The sequence below is a fragment of the Canis lupus genome, chromosome 24 (genome assembly GCF_003254725.2).
Source record: "Canis lupus dingo isolate Sandy chromosome 24, ASM325472v2, whole genome shotgun sequence".
Taxonomy (NCBI): Eukaryota; Metazoa; Chordata; class Mammalia; order Carnivora; family Canidae; genus Canis; species Canis lupus.
The window spans coordinates 36,406,685-36,427,310 of NC_064266.1; the positions used below are offsets into that span (position 1 = coordinate 36,406,685).

Here is a 20,626-nt window from a genome sequence, read left to right on the forward strand (position 1 = left end):
GGGCCCCAGCTCCCTCGCAGACTCTCTTTCATGTGTAAGACCTCACTGTTCTGTCCTGCCAGTGATAAGACATTCTACGGTCTTCACGCCCCTGACCTTTGTAGGAACAGTACACATCCAAGGCCTGTGACGTTACCTCTGGGGATAAAAGCAACGGGAACAGGAAGGTTCCTAAGAGGTCACCATTCATTCATTCATTCATTCAACCAATATCCATGGAGTGCTTATGTACTGAATTGAAAACAATAGAATCAATTAGAGCCAGCTTAAGCAGAAAGGGATTTATTAAAGGTTTCAAGAAGTACCCTGATGCCAAACAACCATAAATGGCATAGATAGAAGCACCAGAGCCAGGAGAAATACCCACTCTCATTGCTGAGCTGTTCCAACAGAAATGTCACTACTGCCTGCTACCTCAACTCAGGACTCAAGCAGCTAGGGATTGGCTGATGGGACACCACCCCCCCCACTATTCCCTAGAAGGACCAGATACTCCTACCATTGTGCTTGCCTGAAGATGTCACAACTTGGCATCCCAAAGCTAGTGTTTGTCTCTAGGGCTTCACCAGGGTATCCTAGGTCACATAAATCACTCCTGTTTGTTGCAAGGATGTCTGGGAAATATATTTTTTCACTTTTTAGCCTTTGTAGTACAGGAAACCATGTTAGAATGGGATTGGGATAGAGTAGGATAGGCAGGTCTGTAGTGCCTGTCATAGGCTCACAACAATGATAAAGTCAACATGAATGAAATAATTCCAGGAGGGGAAAGCATTATTTAAGGGAAATTTTAGAAATTATGAGAACATAGACTAGGAAGATTTAATCCTTTCCAGTAGGGTCTCCTGAAAGAGGTCTCACTGTATGTCACTTGTGAAGGGCTAACCAGGTAAAAGAAGAGCAGGAGGGAACAGCATTTCAGGCAAGGGGCAACATCTTGTGCAAAGGTCCAGTGGCAGGAAAGGTGAGAGTTGTGGGAGGAATTGAGAGAAGGCCAGATGGCTGGAGGACAGTGAACAAGGGGAAACAGGGGGGTAAGAGGTAGATGGGTGAGAAGGGAACAGCCCCTGACTTTGTAGTCCATGTCAAGAAGTTCAACTGTCTTCTAAGGGCAATGTGACCCACCAAAGACACATGAGCAGGGCAGTGACATAATAACAACTGCTAACATTTATTGAACACTTATTCATGACAGACCTTTTTCTAAGCTCTTGACATTATCACTTAGTATCTATTTGAAACAATTCTATAAATCAAGCTCTACCGAACAAGAGCAAGTTTCTCAGACTTCTCTCTATGCCTCAGCTTCCACATATGCACAATGGGGCTAATAAGAGAACTTACCACAAAGTGTTATTATGAGGATTATACTGAATATTTGGCACGTGGGAAACTATGCTTTTTCAACCATTATTCTCATCGTACACATGAAAAAGCTGAAGCCCAGAGAGATTAATCAACTTGCCTGATGTCACAGAGTTTATAAGCAACAGAATGGTCAGAAAAGGGACAGGAGGATAGGAGAGCTGGTGAGGACAGAGGAGCTACATCTTTATCCTAGGACCAATGGGAACCATGGCCTGCCCATCGGGATCCCCATGGTCACTCTCTGTTCTGACTGGTGGGTGCCTGGATCGTGCCAATTGATAAATCTTTCAAAATCACCCCTGCTATTACATAGACATGAAATAAAATGTCTTGTGGCTTTACCATTTACATAAACAGTCTTGTACTAAGAATTTGCTTTTGAAAGTTTTTTTTCTCATTCAACATCATAAAGACCTATTTCAATCTAGATTATTCATTTTACTGCTCACTGGAATTCCTTTACGGGAGTATGTCACTGTTTACTTACCCACTGACACCTATCCAGTTGACTCCACTTCTGGCCTATCATGGGGTGAAGCTACCACACCCACACCCATCTTCTTCTAGAGCTTCTCTAGGGTGGATATCTGGAAATGGGGTGACTTTCACACAGAGCATGCATTTCAGTGTGCCAAACCACAGTGTACGAGAGTTCCCATTTCCCCACTTCCTCACCAATAATAATACACCACTATCATATATGGCACTGATTATGTGCCAGACACTCTCTGGCATTTAACATGAAATAACTCCTGTAACCCTCCCAGGAAATTTTGAGGTAAAAACAATTATCATTCCCATTTGATAGATAGAGAAATGGAGGCACAGAGAAGTGGAGTAACTAGCCCCAAGTCACTCAGCTAGGAATGGCCAGAGTGTGGTGTGAACCCAGAGAGGCCGTTAACCACTCTTCTGTCCTTTGGTATTTTTTAATTTTCAAATTCTTGTCTCTGGCTGTGAAACATCAGTAAGTTTTTGAACTTTCATTGCCTACTTTGGAGAGACCTTGAGGATCTTTCCATCCATTTGTTGGCGAGTCAGGTGTCCTCTTTGGGGGAAAAAATGCCTTTTTTAGCCTTGGCTGCTCCTGAATTTCTGATCTTTGAAGCAGATGATCCTGGAGTCCAGAACTCCAGGCAGAGCTTGGCAGAGGATAGGCTCTTGGTAACAATGTCCTGGACCAAACTGGCAGAGTCCCACACCCTCTTCTCCTCCCAGAAGCTTCATGGTGATTACTAATACATCTGCTTATATTATTGGCCTGTCATCTGTGTGCTGGATACATGAGCAGCTCCCTGGCCCCAAACCCACTTTCTCCTCTGTGATCTAACTATGGTTTATCTCCCCTATATCCTCTCCTTGCTTCTTGTGAACTCCACTGGGCGCCCTCCTGTCCCTTTAGTCAGCCAACTTCACTCTCATCTCAGGGTCTTTGCACGTGCTATTACCTCTGCCTGGAACACTCTTCCCATGGCAACTCCATCTCATTCTTCAGGCCTCAGCTCAAATGCCACCTCCTCAGAGAGGCTTTCCTGACTAGCCATGGACTATCCAGCTTACACAGCTGGAGTATGGGTAAGATTTTTGAATTTTGTTAGCTTACTATGTGACTATATTGCCATTTTTTCTGAAGTGGTGATGTATTCCCTACATGTATTTTTTTTTTTACTCAAATTTAAAATTAGGAGCCAACCCTGAGAGAGGACAGGTGAGTTTGAGGCTCTATTTTCCAATCCTCCTGGTTCAACACTTCAGCGGGATTGAAACAAGACCCCAGCATTTTGCAACCTCCAGGATTTCCTTACTTCCCACTCCCACCCCCATTCCCTTCCACCTGACCACTGTCTGCCCTTGGCTCTGAATCATAAACCTAAAAGCAAAGCTTCAGATCCAAAAGCCTATCTGCTAAACAGCCTCCCTTCTCCCACGGATGTTTCCGATCAGCAAAATGGGAATAATAAAAGCACTTACTTCACAGGGTGGTTATGAGGATTCAGTGTTAGGGCACTTAAAAAGCATCCAGCAGAAGGAAAGCTACTACTGTATGGGAAACGACTGCTTGATGAGTTTGGAATCAGACAAACCCTGGCTCAGAGCCTACTCCCTGTGCTACCTTGGGCAATTCACTTGATCTCTCTTAGCCTCTGTTTCCCCATCTGTTTAATACAGATTTTAAAAATCCATACTAAACCAATTAGAATGTCTTTCACTAGAAAGAAGCAGCTAATTAAATTCAAAGTATCCTAGCCAGGACAGGCTACCCTGCCACTCCTTACAGGATATCCAGCTCAGGCCAACTACAAGACAGTGATAGATCTAGCAGCCTAATGCTATCATCAAGGACCCAGGTTCTCTCCATCTCTTTGTTCTGCTGACCCAAGTTGGTATCATTCTAAGGTTGCTCTGCCTCGTGAGCACAAGATGACTTGCCAAGAGCTATCAGGGTCGCAGGCATCCTCTTTCATGTCCAGTTGCAAAATAGGTTCCCTTTCAGATCCTTTGCTGGAAGAGCAAGGAAGAACTTCCCTGGCAGATGTCTCCTTGTTTCGCATTGGCCAGATTTGGGTCACATGCCCATTTTTGAACCAGTCTCTGGCAAAGGGATGCAATTCTATGATTGGCTCAGACTAATTGGGTACTAGATTGGGTGGAAACGGAGGTCAAGGAATCACCTGCACAGTCCTCCCAACCTTAAAGAGTTACAGAGGGAATGGAATGAGATCATGCTTGCAAAGCTTAGCACACACTGGATATTCAATAAACAGTAGTTCTTATTACTGTAATTATCATCGTCATCACCATTTGAGGTCTTGGACATCGGACAGATTTCAATTAAACAGTTTCTCCACTTCTCAGCAGTGTGACCTTATAAAAGTTGCTGACCTTCAATTGTACTATGTAAAATGGAAATTATAAGAGCTCCTATGCCATGTCATTATTGTGTGGCAAATAGTTAATGCTCAATCTGTGCTGGAGTTTGTTTGTTTTGTTGTGTTTTGTTTTTGACTTTCCAGTAGCAATTTGGGTAGACCTTTTCCTTCCAGTAGATGTGGTCCAAGTGAGGGACATTCCTCCTTCTGACTCCAGGTGGGATGTGTTATCCTCACCTAGATTCTTGCATCACCCCCAACCAGGCCAGTGTGATTGGTTCAGGGAACACATGTGATGCAAAATATATCAATGATAGGCAGCTCCAGAATTCTGATGGTTTTGCCCAGGAAATGGGTGCTCTCTTTTGTCTCTAGGATTGCTGAGCTAGAGCAGAAGCTAGGAAGTGCTGGAGATTCTTGGTCACCTCTTGGGAAGAGCCTGACTGAAACTGAAACCAACAGAAGAGGGAGCAGAGATGGAAGATGAGAGAGGCAGAGGCCTGTTGACACTGTAGAACTCCTGAATCCAACCATGCCTGAACCAGGTACACCACTTCTGCTTTAAACTAGGAGATTCTGTTACTTGCAATGATGAGTTCATAGTGCAGTCTAGCCCCGTTAAGTTGGAGAATCAGAGAAAGAGGTAGTCCTCTGAGGGTAGGACCATGCCTGTCCAAATAAGCTTGGTGTCCTGAGAATTTTGTTCAGGTCAACAAATAGAATAGAACTCTAGAAGTAATGAGCTAAAGGTGCAAACAGTCTGGTGAGTGTCCCTCCAGACTATTTTTCCTATGCTTTAATAAACAGACAAATACACATACATAGAGGAATACTTTTATGAAAATGGAATCACACTGTACATTTTCAATTCAAATGCCACCTCCTCAGAGAGGCTTTCCATGATCACCCCACTTAGTAGTTCCACCTTTGTCCTACTTTCTTGCATCACAGCATTTTTCATTACCCAAATTAACTTATTTTGTTTATTTGTACACTGTCTTTCTCTTCTTGTAGATTGTCAGCTCTATGAGAGCAGGGACTTTTCTCTACTTGTAAGTGCTGTGTCTCCAGTGCCTTGAACAGAGTAGCTAAATACTCAATATCTATTTGTTGAATAAATATTCTATAGTTGGTTCATTTAACTGAACAGTCTGATCACAAACTTCTTTTCAGGGTAATAGATAATGAATCTGCCTCAATCTTTTATTCAAATGCATGGAATACTATTGATTGGGTGGGCCATGTTTGCTTTCAAGCCCTGTTGAATAATTGTGAATGAAATAAAAAGCCAAATGGGGCTGCCTGGGTGGTTCAGTTGGGTTAAGCGTCTGACTTCAGGTCACCATCTCAGGGTCCTGGAGTCAAGCCCCAGGTCGAGCCTGGATTGGACTCACGGCTCAGGGGGGGAGTCTGCTTGTCTCTCTCTCTATCTCTCTCTTCCTGTGCCCCTTGCCCCACTCTGTCTCTCAAATAGATACATAAATAAAATCTTTATAAAAAAGAGAGAGAGAGAGAGAAAAAGGAAGGAAGGAAAGAAGGAAGGAAGGAAGAAAGGAAGGAAGGGAGGAAGGGGGGAAGGAAGGAAGGAAGGAAGGAAGGAAGGAAGGAAGGAAGAAAGGAAGGAAGGGCGGGCAAGTGGGCCAAATGAACCAGGGTTTGGGTGGGTCAGTACCTCCTCCCCCGTGACACAGAGTCGGGCATGGGGATGGAGAACCTCCCAGGCTTTAACAGGCTCATCCCAATTCACAGAGAGAGGATGTGAGCAGATATGGGTGACTTCATGTTCTAGCAAGAATTTCCCAGGCAAAACAGTCCTCAAACACACAAAGGTGAGGACAAAAAATAATAATAATAATAATAATAATAATAATGCAGTGATCACCTCAACTCTGGAGTGCGGAGTTGTTAATTAAGCGCTCCACTCCCAAATGGAATTAAAAGCTTTTTTTTTCTAATTACAAAAGTAGTACTGAATTGTTATTATTTTACAATTTCAGACAATACAGAAAAGCATGAAAAGTGATAAACAGTCGATCTTAGAGCATTTTATAAATTATCTCGTAGATTTTTTTCAACTCAGACATATATTTAAACACTAGTGTGAATTTGTGCTATTCTTATTCAACAGTAATCACTAAAATTTATTAAGTATCTACAATGAATGTTTTCATTGCTCTCTGTGTATTAACTCATGTTATCCTAATAGTTCTGTGTGATAAGCACTATGATCAACCCCATTTTACAGAGGGGGAAACTGAAACACAGAGCAATTAAGTGATTCAGCCAAGTTCACACAGCTGTAGGTGGCCAAGCTGGGGTCTAGCTTCAAGGCCTGTGAATCTAACTACTACACTACATGGTCAAGGCAGAGGGCAGGCTTCTTTCAACATCATCACTGATGATGATATGAATCATCATTTTCAGTATCTGTATTTACTGTCTATTAATGGATAATTGGGATTTTTCTAATTCTCCCCTATTTAGGAAATAGAGAAGAATTTCCCTTTTGGTCTTCAAATGAGGTAAGATATCACCACAACCAGCATTTCTTTCTTTTCTTTTCTTAAAGGTGTAGTTATTTTGAGAGAAGAAGAGAGAGAGAGAAGCAGGGAGAGGGGCAGGAGAGGGAGAGAGAATTTTTAAGCAGGCTCCCTACTAAACGGGGAGCTCAACACAGGGCTTGATCTCACAACCCTGAGATCATGACCTGAGCTGAAATCAAGAGTTGGAGGCTTAACCAACTGAGCCACCCAGGTGCCCCTCCCAACCAGTATTTCTAATCAAAGAGAAGCAGTAAAGGGTTCCAGCACCACTTGGAAGTAGTCACCCCATTATGTACACAAATATTGGTCTAGGGGGTTACTTTTATTTGCAATACATCTATAAAGTATTTATCATATGCCAGGCATGCTTCTAAACACTATGAATAGGAGGCTGACTTAATCCAAAATGATATCCTGAAATACATACCTGGGGAAACTGAGGCACTAGAGGGCTAACTTGCCCAAGATGACAAGGTGAGGTCATAAGCCTCAGTGCTGGGATTTGAACCAGCTGCACTGTCTGGATTCTCCGCTCTTATTCTAATGGTCCTCTCTATCTACCCATTGGTCCATCTCAGCCAGCCAGTACTGGGGTCCTCAAAGCTAGCCTGCCTTCAGCTGGGGACTGGAAGCACAAGGCAGATTTTTTCCTTAAACATCCAGCCCAGAATTCTTAGGTCCTAAGCCCATGCAGGCTCTGCTGTGTTCTATGCCTTGGGTCTCACAGGCTGAGGTCAAGATGGCAGCTTTCTGTCTGTCTGTTCCTCATCTGGAAGCTCTGGGAAGAATCCTCTTCCAGGTTCATCCAGGTGGTTGGGAAAATTCAATTTCCTGTGATCATAGGACTAAGATCCGAGACGTTTCCTTGCTTGCTGTTGGTGGAGATGAGTATCTTAACTGCACAGATTTGTCTTGAATAAGAACCAAAAGGACAGGGAACCCCCTTAGAAACAGGTATTCAATGGGATTTTTCTTTTGTTTCAGTCTTGGTGGGGACCACCGTGCTGGTGTGAAGTGTTGCTTTCTAGAAGAGCTCGACCATGTCTCCCGAGCCAGGAAAGGGTAGACTTTCCCCAAACCAGCCCACTAACCCTTAGCCCATCACCCACCCTGGGGAGGTACTAGGGGAGACTTGAAGATTACTGGGAGATAAACAGAGGGTAGAGAAAGTTTCCCTGGAGAGGATTTTTTGTGCAACTGTGTGCATAGCCCATAAGAGATGCTTAATCCATATTTAATGACTTATGCCTGACACTCTTCTAGGTATTAGAGCTCCTGAGAGTTTAATGGGGATGAATAAGGAAGTAAGTTTTTAAAAAGAAACAGAATCTTATGCTAAGAGAAAGAAGCCAGACACAAAATGCCACATACATGATTCCATTTCTATGAAATGTTCAGACAGGCAAATCCATACAGACAGAAATAGATTAGTGCTTGCCACAGGAATTGGGGAGTGAGGATGACTGCTAACGGGCACAGGATTTATTGATGGGGCAGTGGAAACATTTGGGAATCAGATAACATTGTGAACGCACAATATAACAAATATAGTAAATGCCATTGAATTGTACACTTGTAAAGGGTAAAGTTTACACTAAGCGAATTATGTCAAAATAATAATTCTTAAAACATTTTAATTTTTAAAAAAGATTTTATTTATTTATTCATGAGAGACACAAAGAGAAAGAGAGGCAGAGACAGACAGAGGGAGAAGAAGCAGGCTCCATGCAGGGAGCCCGACGTGGGACTTGATCCCGGGTCTCCAGGATCACGCCCTGAGCCAAAGGTGGTGCTAAATCATTGAGCCACCTGGGCTGCCCTTAAAACATTTTTAAAAAGTGAAAGAAGCAGCATATATGATGCATAGTGCTATGTGCAATGAGGCCAAGAGAGAAAAATAATAACTGGTTGGGGCAAGGTGGCAAGGTGGTTGCTGAAGGCCCCTTTGAGGGAGTGACAGTGGTGATGGGACCTGAATTATGACTAGGAGGCAGTTATAAAAGTATCTGGAAGAAGATAGGTGAAGGATCAGTTTGTGCAAAGGTCCTGAGGCAGGGACAAGTTTGGCATGTTCAAGGAGCAGCTGAGCGAGTGGAGCTGGAGCCCAGTGAGTTGGGTTTGGTAGAAAGGGTATAAGAGGGGGTATCAGAGACTCCTGCAGGGCCAGGAAGCAGGCCAAACCAGGCCCTGAGAGCCACTAAGAAGAGTTTGGGTTTTGTTCCCAGTAAAATGAGGAGCCATGGAATGGTTCGAGCAGGAGAGTAACTTGATCTGATAAATGCTTCCAAAGGACAGCTACGTAAAGTAAATAGCAGACAAGTGAGAATAGAGGCAGAAAATGTAAGCAAAGCCCTTTGACACTGTGCCCAAGACTGGAAACACTCAGGAACTGCCAGTCAGCTTTCATAAATTAGCAATATGCCAGCTTGTCATATTTATTTAAAAACAAGAAGTCAAGGCCATGGTTATTTGATACGTCTGTCTTTGACACTGCCTCACCTCCCTGTTCCGTGAGTCACCAAGCTCTGTCAAGTCTTCCTCCCCCGCCCCTCACCCCTTCACTCTTGTATCCTTCCAACTGTCCCCACTTTGTGACCTGGTGACAGATGGAAACACTAGTTTCCAGGCTGCCCCCGGGCATGCCTTTTTTCTCTCTTCCATTTAAAAATATCTTCTTTTCTCTTGTATTTTTTTTCACACTGTATATCATTTGCAGAACAAAACTGTTAAAAAAAAAAAAAAACAAATAAGGAAATAAAATACCCCCGCGCCAAAATTCAGAGACGACCATTAATCAAAACAACATTTCAACACATATTATTCCTGTCCTTTTTATTATTATTTGGCTTTAGATTTGATTTGTATCAAGGTTATTTTGTCACATAAATGGAAGTCACATTTTCTAAAAACAGAAATCTTCACTTGGCACCTACTCTCATTTCCCCCTCCCCAAACACAACCACTTTGACCACTTTTATTTAGCTGACTTTTCGATGTTTAATTCCATATCTCTCAATAACATGCTTCTATTTCCACTTCTAATTTTTTTTTTTCAGTTTTCAGTATAACCTGCTTGCCCACTATAGGATTTGAGGTTTCTGCTGTCTTTCCCTTCCCATTCTTGGCCCCAGCAGATAGGCACACCCTTCCCATCCCCCATTCTCTATGGTAATTTTGGTGGGATCAATATTCACTATTTACATAATTGTGACTATGTAAATGCCATGCACAGCTGAGCTCCACGGTAAACTAGGATGTCCTTTGCTTTCCTGAACAGCTTTTTATTTTTCTTTGAGTTAATAATTGTTTTGTTCCCTACTCCCAACCCCAAGCCAACCTAATTTTCTCAGTATTTGTTACCAGTCCGACTCCAAACTCTGCCACCGTCCAAGTGTCCTCTCAACACCTTCCAATGCTTCAGAAATTCTATCCATTTATCTTCTGGAAGAAATCTCTCTGGAGCCTTTAGACCTGCTGGTAACTGGAACTGGTACCCATTGGTATCCCAGCTGTCATCTGGGATCTCCTTTTATCATCTTCTGGGGATGCCGTTCGTTTGTCTGTTGTGTTGAGTTTCCGTTTCCTGGGTCATGTGTCTTATTATCCTTTGTCTGATTCCCCCCCCCTTTTGGTGGCACAGCTTTCTGCAGAAAAACTTCCTGAGGAAGGATGTTGGGAAACAGAAATTTTGTGACTTTCCATGTCTGAAAAATGTGTTTATTCTATTTGCTCCCTTGATGATTGCTTGGCTGGGTATGGAATTCCAGGTTGGAAATCCTTTTCATTCAGAATTTTGAAGGTATTACTCCATCATCTTCTTGCTTCCAAGTTTTGGTTGAAAGTCTAAAGTTGCTCTGACCTCAGTGCTTAACATGTGACCTATTCCTCACCACCACCTCTTCTGGAAGTTTGTTCTTTGTATTTTGAAATTTCATGATGATGTCCTTGCTATGCATTTATTTTTATCCAACATGCTGGGCACTCAGTAAACTCTTTCAGTCTGAAAACTCATGTCCTGAGTTTTGGAGAATTTTTGTGAATTATTTTATCCATGAATCCTCCCCATTCTGTTTCTCTTCTTTTTTGAGATAGTGCCTATTTTTCAGCTGTGGGATTTTTTAGACTGGTCCCCTAAACATCTTATCCTTTCTCTCCTATTTTGCTATTTTTGTCTGTTTGTCCTACTGAGACAAATCCTCAAATTTATCTTCCAACCCTTTTATTACATTTTAAAAATTTCTAGTGTCATTCTTTTAATTCCCAAGAGCCCCTCTTTGTTCTCAAAATATTTCTTTTTTATAGCATCTTGTTCTTCCTTCAGGGTTGCTCTCTGAGAAGTTCTTTTTTCTCTTGCATTATTTCTGTTTTCTCTAGTTACTTTTCTCTATTGTTTTAGTCTCAAATTTTTAAGTAAGAGGCTATCCTTGGTGTCTAATATTTCTTCATTTTCTGTTCATGTTTAAGTGCAGGGAGTCAAGAAGCTGATTATTGTGTATGTTGGAAAGGGGGCTGTTGACTTTAGCTATGACAATGAGCTTTATTAGGGACCCCTGATGTCAAAATATCTTTAGGTTATTCCTCTGGGTCTAGGCAGATTTTCTGGAGCAGACTCTCCTAGTCTCCTGCCTGGAATGGAATGAATGGCCTGGCTGGCCTAGTTCTGGGGCCATGTGAGTAGGGACACTATATCCAATTTGCCTGGCTGCTCCGGATGTGAGCAGTGGGGCCAGCTCTGCAGGTTTAGGGAAAGACTAGAGTAGGGCATTCAGCATGCAGGCCAGAAAATGGTCCACAAAAAGACATCCACGTCAAATCTCTGGAACCCGGGAATGTTCTCTATCTTTGCAGTCAGGTTAAGGCTCTGGAGATGAGATAATCCTGGACTATCCAAGTGGGCCCTAAGCACCATCACAGGCATCCTCATAAGAAAGAGGTAGAGGGAGATCAGATACATGGAGCAGAAAGAGATAAGACCACAAGCCAAGGAATGCCAACAGCCACCAAAATAGGAATGACAAGGAATGGATTCTCTTCTAGAATTTCTGGAAGGAGCATGTCCCTGCTGACACTTTGATTTCAGACCTCCAGGACTGTGACAGAATGTGTTTCTATTGTGACACCCCACAGTTTGTGGTAATTCCTTATAGCAGCCCCAGGACTAGCGTCCAGTGAATCTTTCACTTTTAACATAGTGCCGCTGCCCTAAAGCATGCTGAGGTGTGCAAGTCCAGACACACTCCTGTTTTATTGTCTCCACAGCATAGACCTCTAGCCTTTTACCTGAGTAGGTGCCCAGTTGCCTAGATTCAGTTGGGGGCTGGGAGGACATGAAAATCTGCTTCTTTTTACCCAATTTCCTTTATTTTCACACCCTCCTCTCCACCACCCACCTCCCACTCCCATTTTAATTTTACTTTCAGAGGCACCTAGTGTCACCAATTCCAGAGCCTTTTGGAGGGTTTTCTGGGACAGGGGTGTAAATCAGGGTGGCCTGTGGCTTTCCTCTCTGCTGCCTGAGGATTGGATTTTCTCAATTCTGTTGAGCCATTTAAACCTGCCTTCTTTCTCTTCTCCAAAATGTTCTTACCGTTGTCTCTCTCCTCTCCTATTCCCTTATCCTTGAGGGTTTATGCTTTAAAAAAAATGAATCTCGGGGTGCCTGGTTGGGTTAAGCATCTACCTTCAGCTCTGCTCAAGATCCCAGGATCCTGGGATCGAGTCCCACATAGGGCTCCCTGATCAGTGGGGAATCTACTTATCCCTCTCTCTCTGGCCCTACCTCCCCCCGCCACCCGCCACCCCCCACCCCCGCTCATGTCTCTCTTCTCCTCAAATAAATAAATAAAATCTTTAAAAGGAAAAAAATCTCTGCGAAATCATAAAAGCAAAAAAATGTTAGTTTATATCACCTGGCAAAAATATAACAAAATTAGAAAGGGATAAAAAATTTACATAAACACTCAGTAAGTAGGAAATTCTAAAACACTCCCTAAGTAAATCCTGTCTCAAAGCAGAAACTGTGGAGATGCCTGGCTGGCTCAGTCAGTAGAGTATAGGATTCTTGATCCTGAGGTCGTGAGTTCGAGCCCCATGTTGGTCACAGAGATCACTTAAAAAAAAAAAAGGAAAAGAAACTATAATGAAATCATCATGGGTCAAAACTCATGAGTTATCCTCAAAGCAGATTTTCAAAACAAAGTCATACTCTTGAATGTTTATATCAGCCATGTGTAGGTATGTTGTCAAGCAGGTTGCCCCTGCAGGCAGCTTGAGCTTAACCCTACTGGGTACCTGTGTCTAGAACAGATATTTCAGACTTGTCCCACCCCTCTGGGTGAGGGAATGGGGGTATTTATCCTCTACTTGCACCAGTCACTGGTTGAGGGCTGTTCTGGAAGCATTCACTTGTGCTGGCTTGTGGTGTGTTGAGAGGAAGCCTGTGGGCAGCAGTAGGACTCTCCAAGAGTAACCTCTTGAGCAGGCACCAGCAGAGTCTGTTTTGGGAGAGAGCGAAAAAAGAAACTCAGATTCCCAGGCCCCACATCTGAGATCCAGTAAGTCAGTGATAGGCCTGGAATCTGTATTTTTTCACAAACTCTCTCAGGAGTATGTGTTGCACCTGATTCCACTGAATTCTACAAACCCAACCTTTTCATTTTCACCTAGTAATTGTAGTACCCGTTACCTGCCAGATTAAAATATTAAATTCATAGGCATTGAAAAATTAGCCCCGACTCATATGTAAATCCATGTGAAACAATACTAAACAATAAACATAAAGGGAAGGTCAACACAGATTTTCTTTTTCTCATGGTGCGTTAAGCAGAATAATGGCCTCCCAATGACATCCACTTGCTAATCTCTGGATTCTGCAAATGTTATGTTACGTGAAAAGGGGGAATTAAGGTTGCTAATCAGTTGCCCTTGAGATGGGGAGATCATTCTGGATTATCCAGATGGGCTCAATGTAATCACAAAGCTCCTTCTCAAAGAACGAAGGAAGGAAAGTCAGAGCCAGAGAAGATGAAATGACCAAATCAGAGGTTAGAGTGATGCCATTGTTGGCTTTGAAGGTGGTAGAAGTGCCCACAAGCTATAGGATGTGGACAGCCTCTAGAAGCTGGAAAAGGGAAGAAAGCAGATTCTCCCCTAAAGTCTCCAGAAGGAAGGCAGCCATGACAACACCCTGAGTTTAACCCCATAATACTTCCTCCCAATAGAACACAAAGATAATAAATGTAGTTGGTTTGGAAAATTCCTCTAATATGTCTCTTAATATATATCTCCTACTGGTTCTTCTATTCTGATTGAACCCTGAGTAACATACATGGGAACCACTTTGATTCCCTTTTTAAAATACATGAAATACCAAATTCATTGAAAGCTTTCGTTGGGCCCCTTGTTTTGTTGACAGCTTCAGGTTTTCTAAGCTCTGGGAAAAGAGTGAGGAACAAGACATCAAGTTTCCACATCTGTAAAATTGCGCTAATCAGAATACCTCCTAGGTTATTATACTGATTAAATAAGTCACTGAGCATAATGCACTTGAGCAATGCCTGGTACAGAGTAAGGGTTCAAGAAATGTTAGAAGGTGCCTGGCTGGTGCAGTCGGTTAAGCATCTGACTTGGTTTGGACTTGGGTCACAACCTTGAGGTCATGGGATCCGAGCCCAGTGTCATGCTCCACACTCAGCACAGAGTCTGCCTGTCCCTCTCCCTCCCCCTCTGCCCTTCCACCCCTACACACCGCCCCTTGTGCTTGTGCTTATGCTCTCTCTCTAAATCAATAAAATCTTTTTTTTTTTTTTAAGTTAGAAGAGGTAAGGAATGGAAGAAAGGCAGAAGAGAGATACAATCTCTCTGCTTCCAGGGGGCTTAGATCTAACTGGAGGAAACAGGATGATAAACTCAGGAAGGAAAAAAGAAGAAGGAAGGAAAGAAGGGAGGGAGGAAAGGAAAGGGGAAAAAATCTGACCGTGATAAGTGCCTCAGAAACACTTATGTTTAACACTTCATACCGGGGTCAGCAGCCCCACCCCCCAGGGGCAAATCAGCCTGCCACCCTCTATGTAATGGCTTGTGAGCTGGGAATAGTTTCCATGTTTCCAAATGGTTGAAAACAAGTACCATGAAAATGCCAAGAAATTCAAATCTCAATATCCATGAAGTTTTATTGAAACAAAGCCATACTTATTTAAATCATCTAAGGTTGCTTTCCCACTGCAAAGGCAAAGTCAGATTGTTGCAACAGAGATCTGAATGCCCACAAAACCTAAACTATTTACGGTCTGGCTCAGTACAGAAAAAGTTTGCTGGCTCTTGCTTTAGGCTGAGTGGTCAGGGAGGCCCTCCCTGAGGAGATAACATTTAAGCTGAGAACGGAATGGCAAGAAAGAGGAAGGTTGGGGGTAGGAAGGCAGAAAGAACAGAGAACTAAGGTAAGAGCTTCTCTCTAATCCTGTAACAGCCTTCCAAAGAGGGGCTCTGTCAAAAATTATGATGGGGGGGGGGGGGCGGTCACCTGGATGGCTCAGTGGTTGAGCGTCTGTCTTCGGCTCAGGTGGTGATCCCGGGGTCCTGGGGTCAAGTCCCACATCGTGTTCCCTGCAGGGAACCTACTTCTCCCTCTACCTATGTCTCTGCCTCTCTCTCTGTGTCTCTCATGAATAAATAAATAAAATCTTAAAAAAAAACTTATGGGACTCAACCAGGACCTGTTCTAGCCTCTTTTCGGCCTGGCACAGCACAGGAGCCTAGGATCTGTGTGTTGAATAGCTTTGTTTGCCTTTCTGGGAGTAATGATTTTAGATTGGTTCCCAGGAATAGGTGAGAAGGGCCTGGGATTTGCCCTCAGGCCCAAGGGTAGGTGTTCTATAGACTCCTATTTGGCAGCATGCCAATGAGCGTCACAAAACTGGCCCTGATAACAGGATCTGTGGCAAAGGCAGTGGGTGGAATGCAGGTAGAACGGGGCAGCCCTCAGAGAATTCAGGAAGCTGCTTTCATCCTGAGTGGCCCTACAGCTGGCAGCTTGATACAAAAAATCCTACCCCCAGTTTGCAGGGGCCAGACTCCAGCCAGGGGTCTTCTGAGAGAAGACGCAGAAGAGAACCTGACTCTGAATCTTCTCTGAGCCAGTTCATTTCTGCCAGGCTCTGTGATAAAGGAGAGAAATGAGGTGTTGGCCCTATTTTAGAGCCAGAGAAATTCAGGTGGTGGAGAGCTACAAGGGATACTTGGTAAAAACACAGACTCTGAATCCCAGCCTCAACATTTCCCCCGTGTGTGATTTCAGGCAGGTGGCTTCCGTTTATAGATACGATAGTATCTCCCTCAAAACAACAACTACAAAAGTACAGAATTAAGGAAACAATAGCTCAGCACCACACCTACAGGAAGAACTCAATAAACATTGCCTGATCCTAAGCACATTCCCTCAGTTAGCTGTGACAACAGCTCTAAGAGAGTCTAGATGGCAGAAGATTCTGGGTAGGAGCCAGACAGATCTTGTCTCCACCCAGTTCTTCAGAGCCAAATCCTTGAAATCATCCTTGACTCCTCTCTTTCCTTTAGACACCACAGTCCCTCAGCAAATGCTGCCTTCAATATACACCCAGAGAAGCCAAACGTTCCTGTCGTCTCCAAGACATCACCTTAATCCAAACTGCCATCACTTCTCACCCAGATTAGCACAAAAGCCTCTTAAGCTGTCAGAGGGCTGCCAACTACCCAACTCCCCACAAGCAAGCAAAGGGGTCCCGATAAAAGTCAGGTCAGAACACTCCTCAAAATCCTCTGTTTCCTAGCACTTCTAGAGTTAACTCACTTCTTTATTTGTTCAATGATCATTTATTATTGAGTATCTACTATGTGCTAGGTGCTGTTCTAGACACAGGAGATAAAACAGAACAAAACAGACAAAAACCTCTGCACTCAGGAAGTTTATATCCTCCTAGAGGGAGGACGATAAGCCAATGTAGAAGTAAAACATACAATATGTTAGGTGTCATGGAGAAAAATAACTAAAGGAAGGAGATGGGGTTTGGTATTTTAAACAGGGTGGTCAGCATATGTGTAATGAATAAGGTAAGGGTTAAATAAAAAGCCCAAAAGTGGTAAAAGGTGAGATCCAAGGGGCAACTCACAAGTGGAGTATTCTAGACAAAGGCCTGAGCAAGTACAGAGGTGGAAGTGTTCCTGATGTGTTTCAAGCACACAGAGGAAGCCACTGTGACCACAGCAAAAAACATGCAGGAGGGGGGAAAGTGGATTGAACTCAGACGGGTAAAGGGGGCCTCAGAGGGGTAAAGGGGACTGGGTTGTTGAGTCCTGTGGGTTCTCCAAGTCTTTTTTCTTTGATTGAGACTAGAAGCCAGTGGAGGTTTTATTTTACTATTATCATAATAATAATAGAGAGAGAGAGCACAAGCAGGTAGTGAGGTGGAGGGAGAGGGAGGAGCAGGCTACCGCTGAGCGGCAAGCCCGATGCAGGGCTTGATCCCAGGACCCTGAGGATAATGATTTGAGCTGAAGGCAGACACTTAACTGACTGAGTCATCCAGGTGCCCCTATGGTTATTATTATTATTTTTTTAAATATTTTATTTATTCATGAGAAAGAGAGAGACAGAGACATAGGCAGAAGCAGGCTCCTTATGGGGAGGCAGATGCAGGACTTGATCCTAGGACCCTGGGATCATGCCTTAAGCCAAAGGCAGACGCTCAACCACTAAGCCACCCAGGCGTCCCTATTATTATTATTTTTAAAGATTTTCTTTATTTCAGATTTCACAACTGGAGGGGAGGGAAGGGACAAAAGGAGAAGCAGACTCCCTGCTAGATGGGGAGCCTGAACCAGGGCTCTATTCCAGGACCCTGGGATCATGAACTGAGCTGAAGGCAGATGCTTAACCCAATTAACCACTGAGCCACACAAGTGCCCCACCAGCGGTTTTAATTTAAGTAGGGCAATGACTGGGGTTTTAAAGAATCACTAGGCTGGGCATGTGGCTGGCTCATTTGGAAGAGCATGTGACTCGATCTTGGGGTCGAGAGCTGAAGCCTCATGTTGGGTGTAAGGATGACTCAAATAAATAAAAAACTTAAAAAAAACATTTTTTTTTTTTTTTCCAGGATCATTGAGGCCCACTGTGTGGAAGACCACAAGGAGCAGCCAGCAGAGCCAGTGAGACAGTTTACAGTTCAGGCAGCTACAACAGCTGTTACGAGATATGATGGCTTGGAGCAAGGAAGGAGGTGGTGTCATATTCAAAAGCCTTACCCAAGAGTAGGAGCCCTCCTGATGGGGTCCCTCCCCCCCCCCCCAACAAGCCATGTTCCTTCCCTCCTATATCCCGTAGGCCACAAACCACAGCTAGGCACATACACGTGTGTAAAGAGTATTTGTTGACTCAGTGAAAGAATTAGTGAATGATCCAAGCCTAGAGCATCATCATCACCTATTATTATTATTTTTTTTTTAAGATTTTTTTTTTTTAGGGAAAGAGAGCGTGAGCAGGGGGTGGGGCAGAGGGAGAAAATCAGATTCCCAGCTAAAGGCAGAGCCCCAGGCGGGGCTGGATCCCACCACCCTGAGATCCTGAGCTGAGTGCAAATCAAGTCAGAGGCTTAATCAACTGAGCCACCCGGGCGCCCCCACTAACGATAGGCATATAGTCAGCATTCAGTAAATGTTTGCACATAGAGTACAGCACAATTCTGCAAGGCCAGGTGACTAGTCCTCTTTGCAAGGAGGAAGACTGGGGCTCGGACAGGAATGTGTACCCCGGGGTCCCTCTGCACAGCCTAGACTAGAAGCTTCCTTCTAGCCAAGTCCTGGACACTGGGTGGAGAGTGCTTGCTCTCAGGGTGAGTCACGATGACTTCACAGGAGTTTCGCTCAAAGGTTCTCCGCCCTGCGATGAAGAGAAGCCGAAACTTCACGAGGCCAGGAGGTCAGGGGGCCCAAGGAGGTCAGGCGTCCTAAAATCGCCGGGGCCGGGTCCTCCCACCTTCAGGCCACAGAGACGAAGGGCCAGAAGGGCCGCCCGCTCACGGCCGAGGCCCCGCCCCCCGCTCGCCGGCCCGCCCGCGCCTCCAGCGGAAGCCGGAAGCAAAAGCGGTCCCAGCTAGCCCCTGGCTCCGAACTCGGTGGTCTTGGAGGCTCCGCAGGATGGGGGAGAAGATGGCGGAAGAGGAGTGAGTGGGCTTTTCCCGGGCGGCGGAGGCGGCGGGGCTGGGCCCCGGCGGGTGACAGCGAGCGCCTCGGGCCGCCCTCCGGCCCCGAAAGGCGGAGCTGCTTGTGTCGGTTGGCCGGGACTGACCCTGCCGGCGCCAGCGAGGAGGGCGGGAGGGACGGGCCTGGGCCCAGCCCGGCCCCGCAGCCTCCTGGGGGTCGGATCCTGGTGCCGGGACTCGACAGCCCAGGGCAGGCCTCGAAAGGCGCCTGGCGGAAACCGAAACCCAAATTCCGCTTCCCCGGTTTTCGATCTTCTGATGATTAGGGAGAGCTCCGCCGCCTCCTCCAGGAAGTCTCCCACCCCCACCCCCACCCCCGTACTTAGCCAATCGCCTCCTCTTCCACCGTAACGGTCATTTTTCGCATCTGTTTCCTCCACTGAGTTTCATTCATTCGTTAACTGTTGGCCATTTACTCTATTCCAGGCCCTGGGCACATAGTAGTGAAGGAGGCCGACCAGGAGCTGCCCTCAGGTAGTTTCCATTCTAGTGGGGAAAAGACCGCACGCAGGCGAGGTGGTGTCAGAGCTCTAAAAGGAAATGGCAGTGTTAGGATGGGGGAGTCCCCTTAGCAGAAAGTGACGTGCCTGTCGAAACTTTGATGATGAGAAGGAGGGTTGGGAGAGGGAACAGGCAAGTGCAAAAGGCTAGAAGCAAGAAAGAGCTTCATGTGTTTGAGGAGCAGAAAGACAGGCAGGATGGCTGGAACAGAAAGAGTGAGGGGGGCTAGGTGTACAAGATGAGGCAGGGATGGGGGCAAGGGGTCCCGTGTCCTCCAGGTACTTACCCGCCAGGACCACTCTTTAGCCCGTCTCTGTATCCGCCGGGCACAACCTGTTTCATGCTATATAGATGCCCTACCTGTATGAGCCGGTTTGTAAAAACAGTAGCAAGGAACCCCCAGTGGTTGAATTCAGACTCCCTCACCTGACATCTTTGCAGATGTGTCTCGGCTGGCTGGGTGGTCCTTTCATTTCCTACTTGCTCAGCACATGCACCATTGACAAGACACCAACCTGGGCATCCGCAGCATAAAGCAGTGGCCCTGTGATTACACGATTGGTCTCAAACCTGATTCTGCCACCGGTTAATTGAGATACTGGGCAGGTTACACAACCCCTCTGAGCTTCAGTTATTCATGGGTGAAAAAGTGAAAGGAATAGTGCCCACCTCAGGCCTGGTGGGCCCATTAAATGAGAGGTTGTAGGTGACCTTGTTCCTGGAGTGAAGCATTGACTCAATAAACATGAGCTGTTATGATCACAGTTGCAATGGTTATTATATGAATATTGCCCTAGTTTACAACAGTCCCACCCCAAAGTGAGGAGTGTGCACTGGGAGGAACATAAGAGGTGGGGTGGGTGCAGTATTACAGAGGAGGTTACATTTGAGCCTTTAGAAATCTGAGAAGGATTCTGTAAAGCGGGGTGGGGTGTTCCGACCAGAATCAACAATTGGGTAAATTTGGGTGGCTTCTTCAACCTGCTGCTATAATTCAAGGAAAAGAAAGTAAATAGGAGAAATAACGGCGCCAAGTAAATAGCGCTGGATCCTGGAATGTGATGAGACTTCAGTTTGTCTCCATTTAAATCCCTCATTAAATGCCAAA

At 44.9% G+C, this 20,626-nt stretch overlaps 1 protein-coding gene and 1 long non-coding RNA gene across 6 annotated transcripts in view; one reads left to right on the forward strand and one right to left on the reverse strand.

Moving 5' to 3' along the window:
- Nucleotides 1-12,660: 12,660 nt before the first annotated feature.
- LOC118352203 (uncharacterized) lies at nt 12,661-20,520 on the reverse strand. Of its 3 annotated transcripts, XR_004808967.2 has the most exons (3): nt 20,188-20,273; nt 19,340-20,062; nt 12,661-13,275 (listed from the first exon to the last, which is right to left on the reverse strand). It is a non-coding gene; the product is annotated as an uncharacterized LOC118352203 (long non-coding RNA). The 3 variants fall into 3 exon arrangements; XR_007405382.1 differs by having other exon boundaries at nt 19,340-20,520; XR_004808968.2 differs by lacking the exons at nt 19,340-20,062; nt 20,188-20,273 and adding an exon at nt 15,303-18,096.
- The window catches only part of SLC9A8 (solute carrier family 9 member A8), a 70,823-nt gene continuing 68,453 nt past the window's right edge, over nt 18,257-20,626 (forward strand). For 2 of the 3 annotated variants that reach the window (XR_004808966.2, XM_035705779.2), the window contains exons 1-2: nt 18,257-18,978; nt 19,444-19,491. Coding sequence is in view for 2 of the 3 variants with exons in the window: in XM_035705779.2 (XP_035561672.1) it covers nt 18,953-18,978; nt 19,444-19,491 (74 nt within the window). In the remaining variant the exon portion in view is untranslated. The remainder of the gene's footprint in view (nt 18,979-19,443; nt 19,492-20,626) is intronic. The other variant, XM_035705780.2, reaches the window with a different exon arrangement.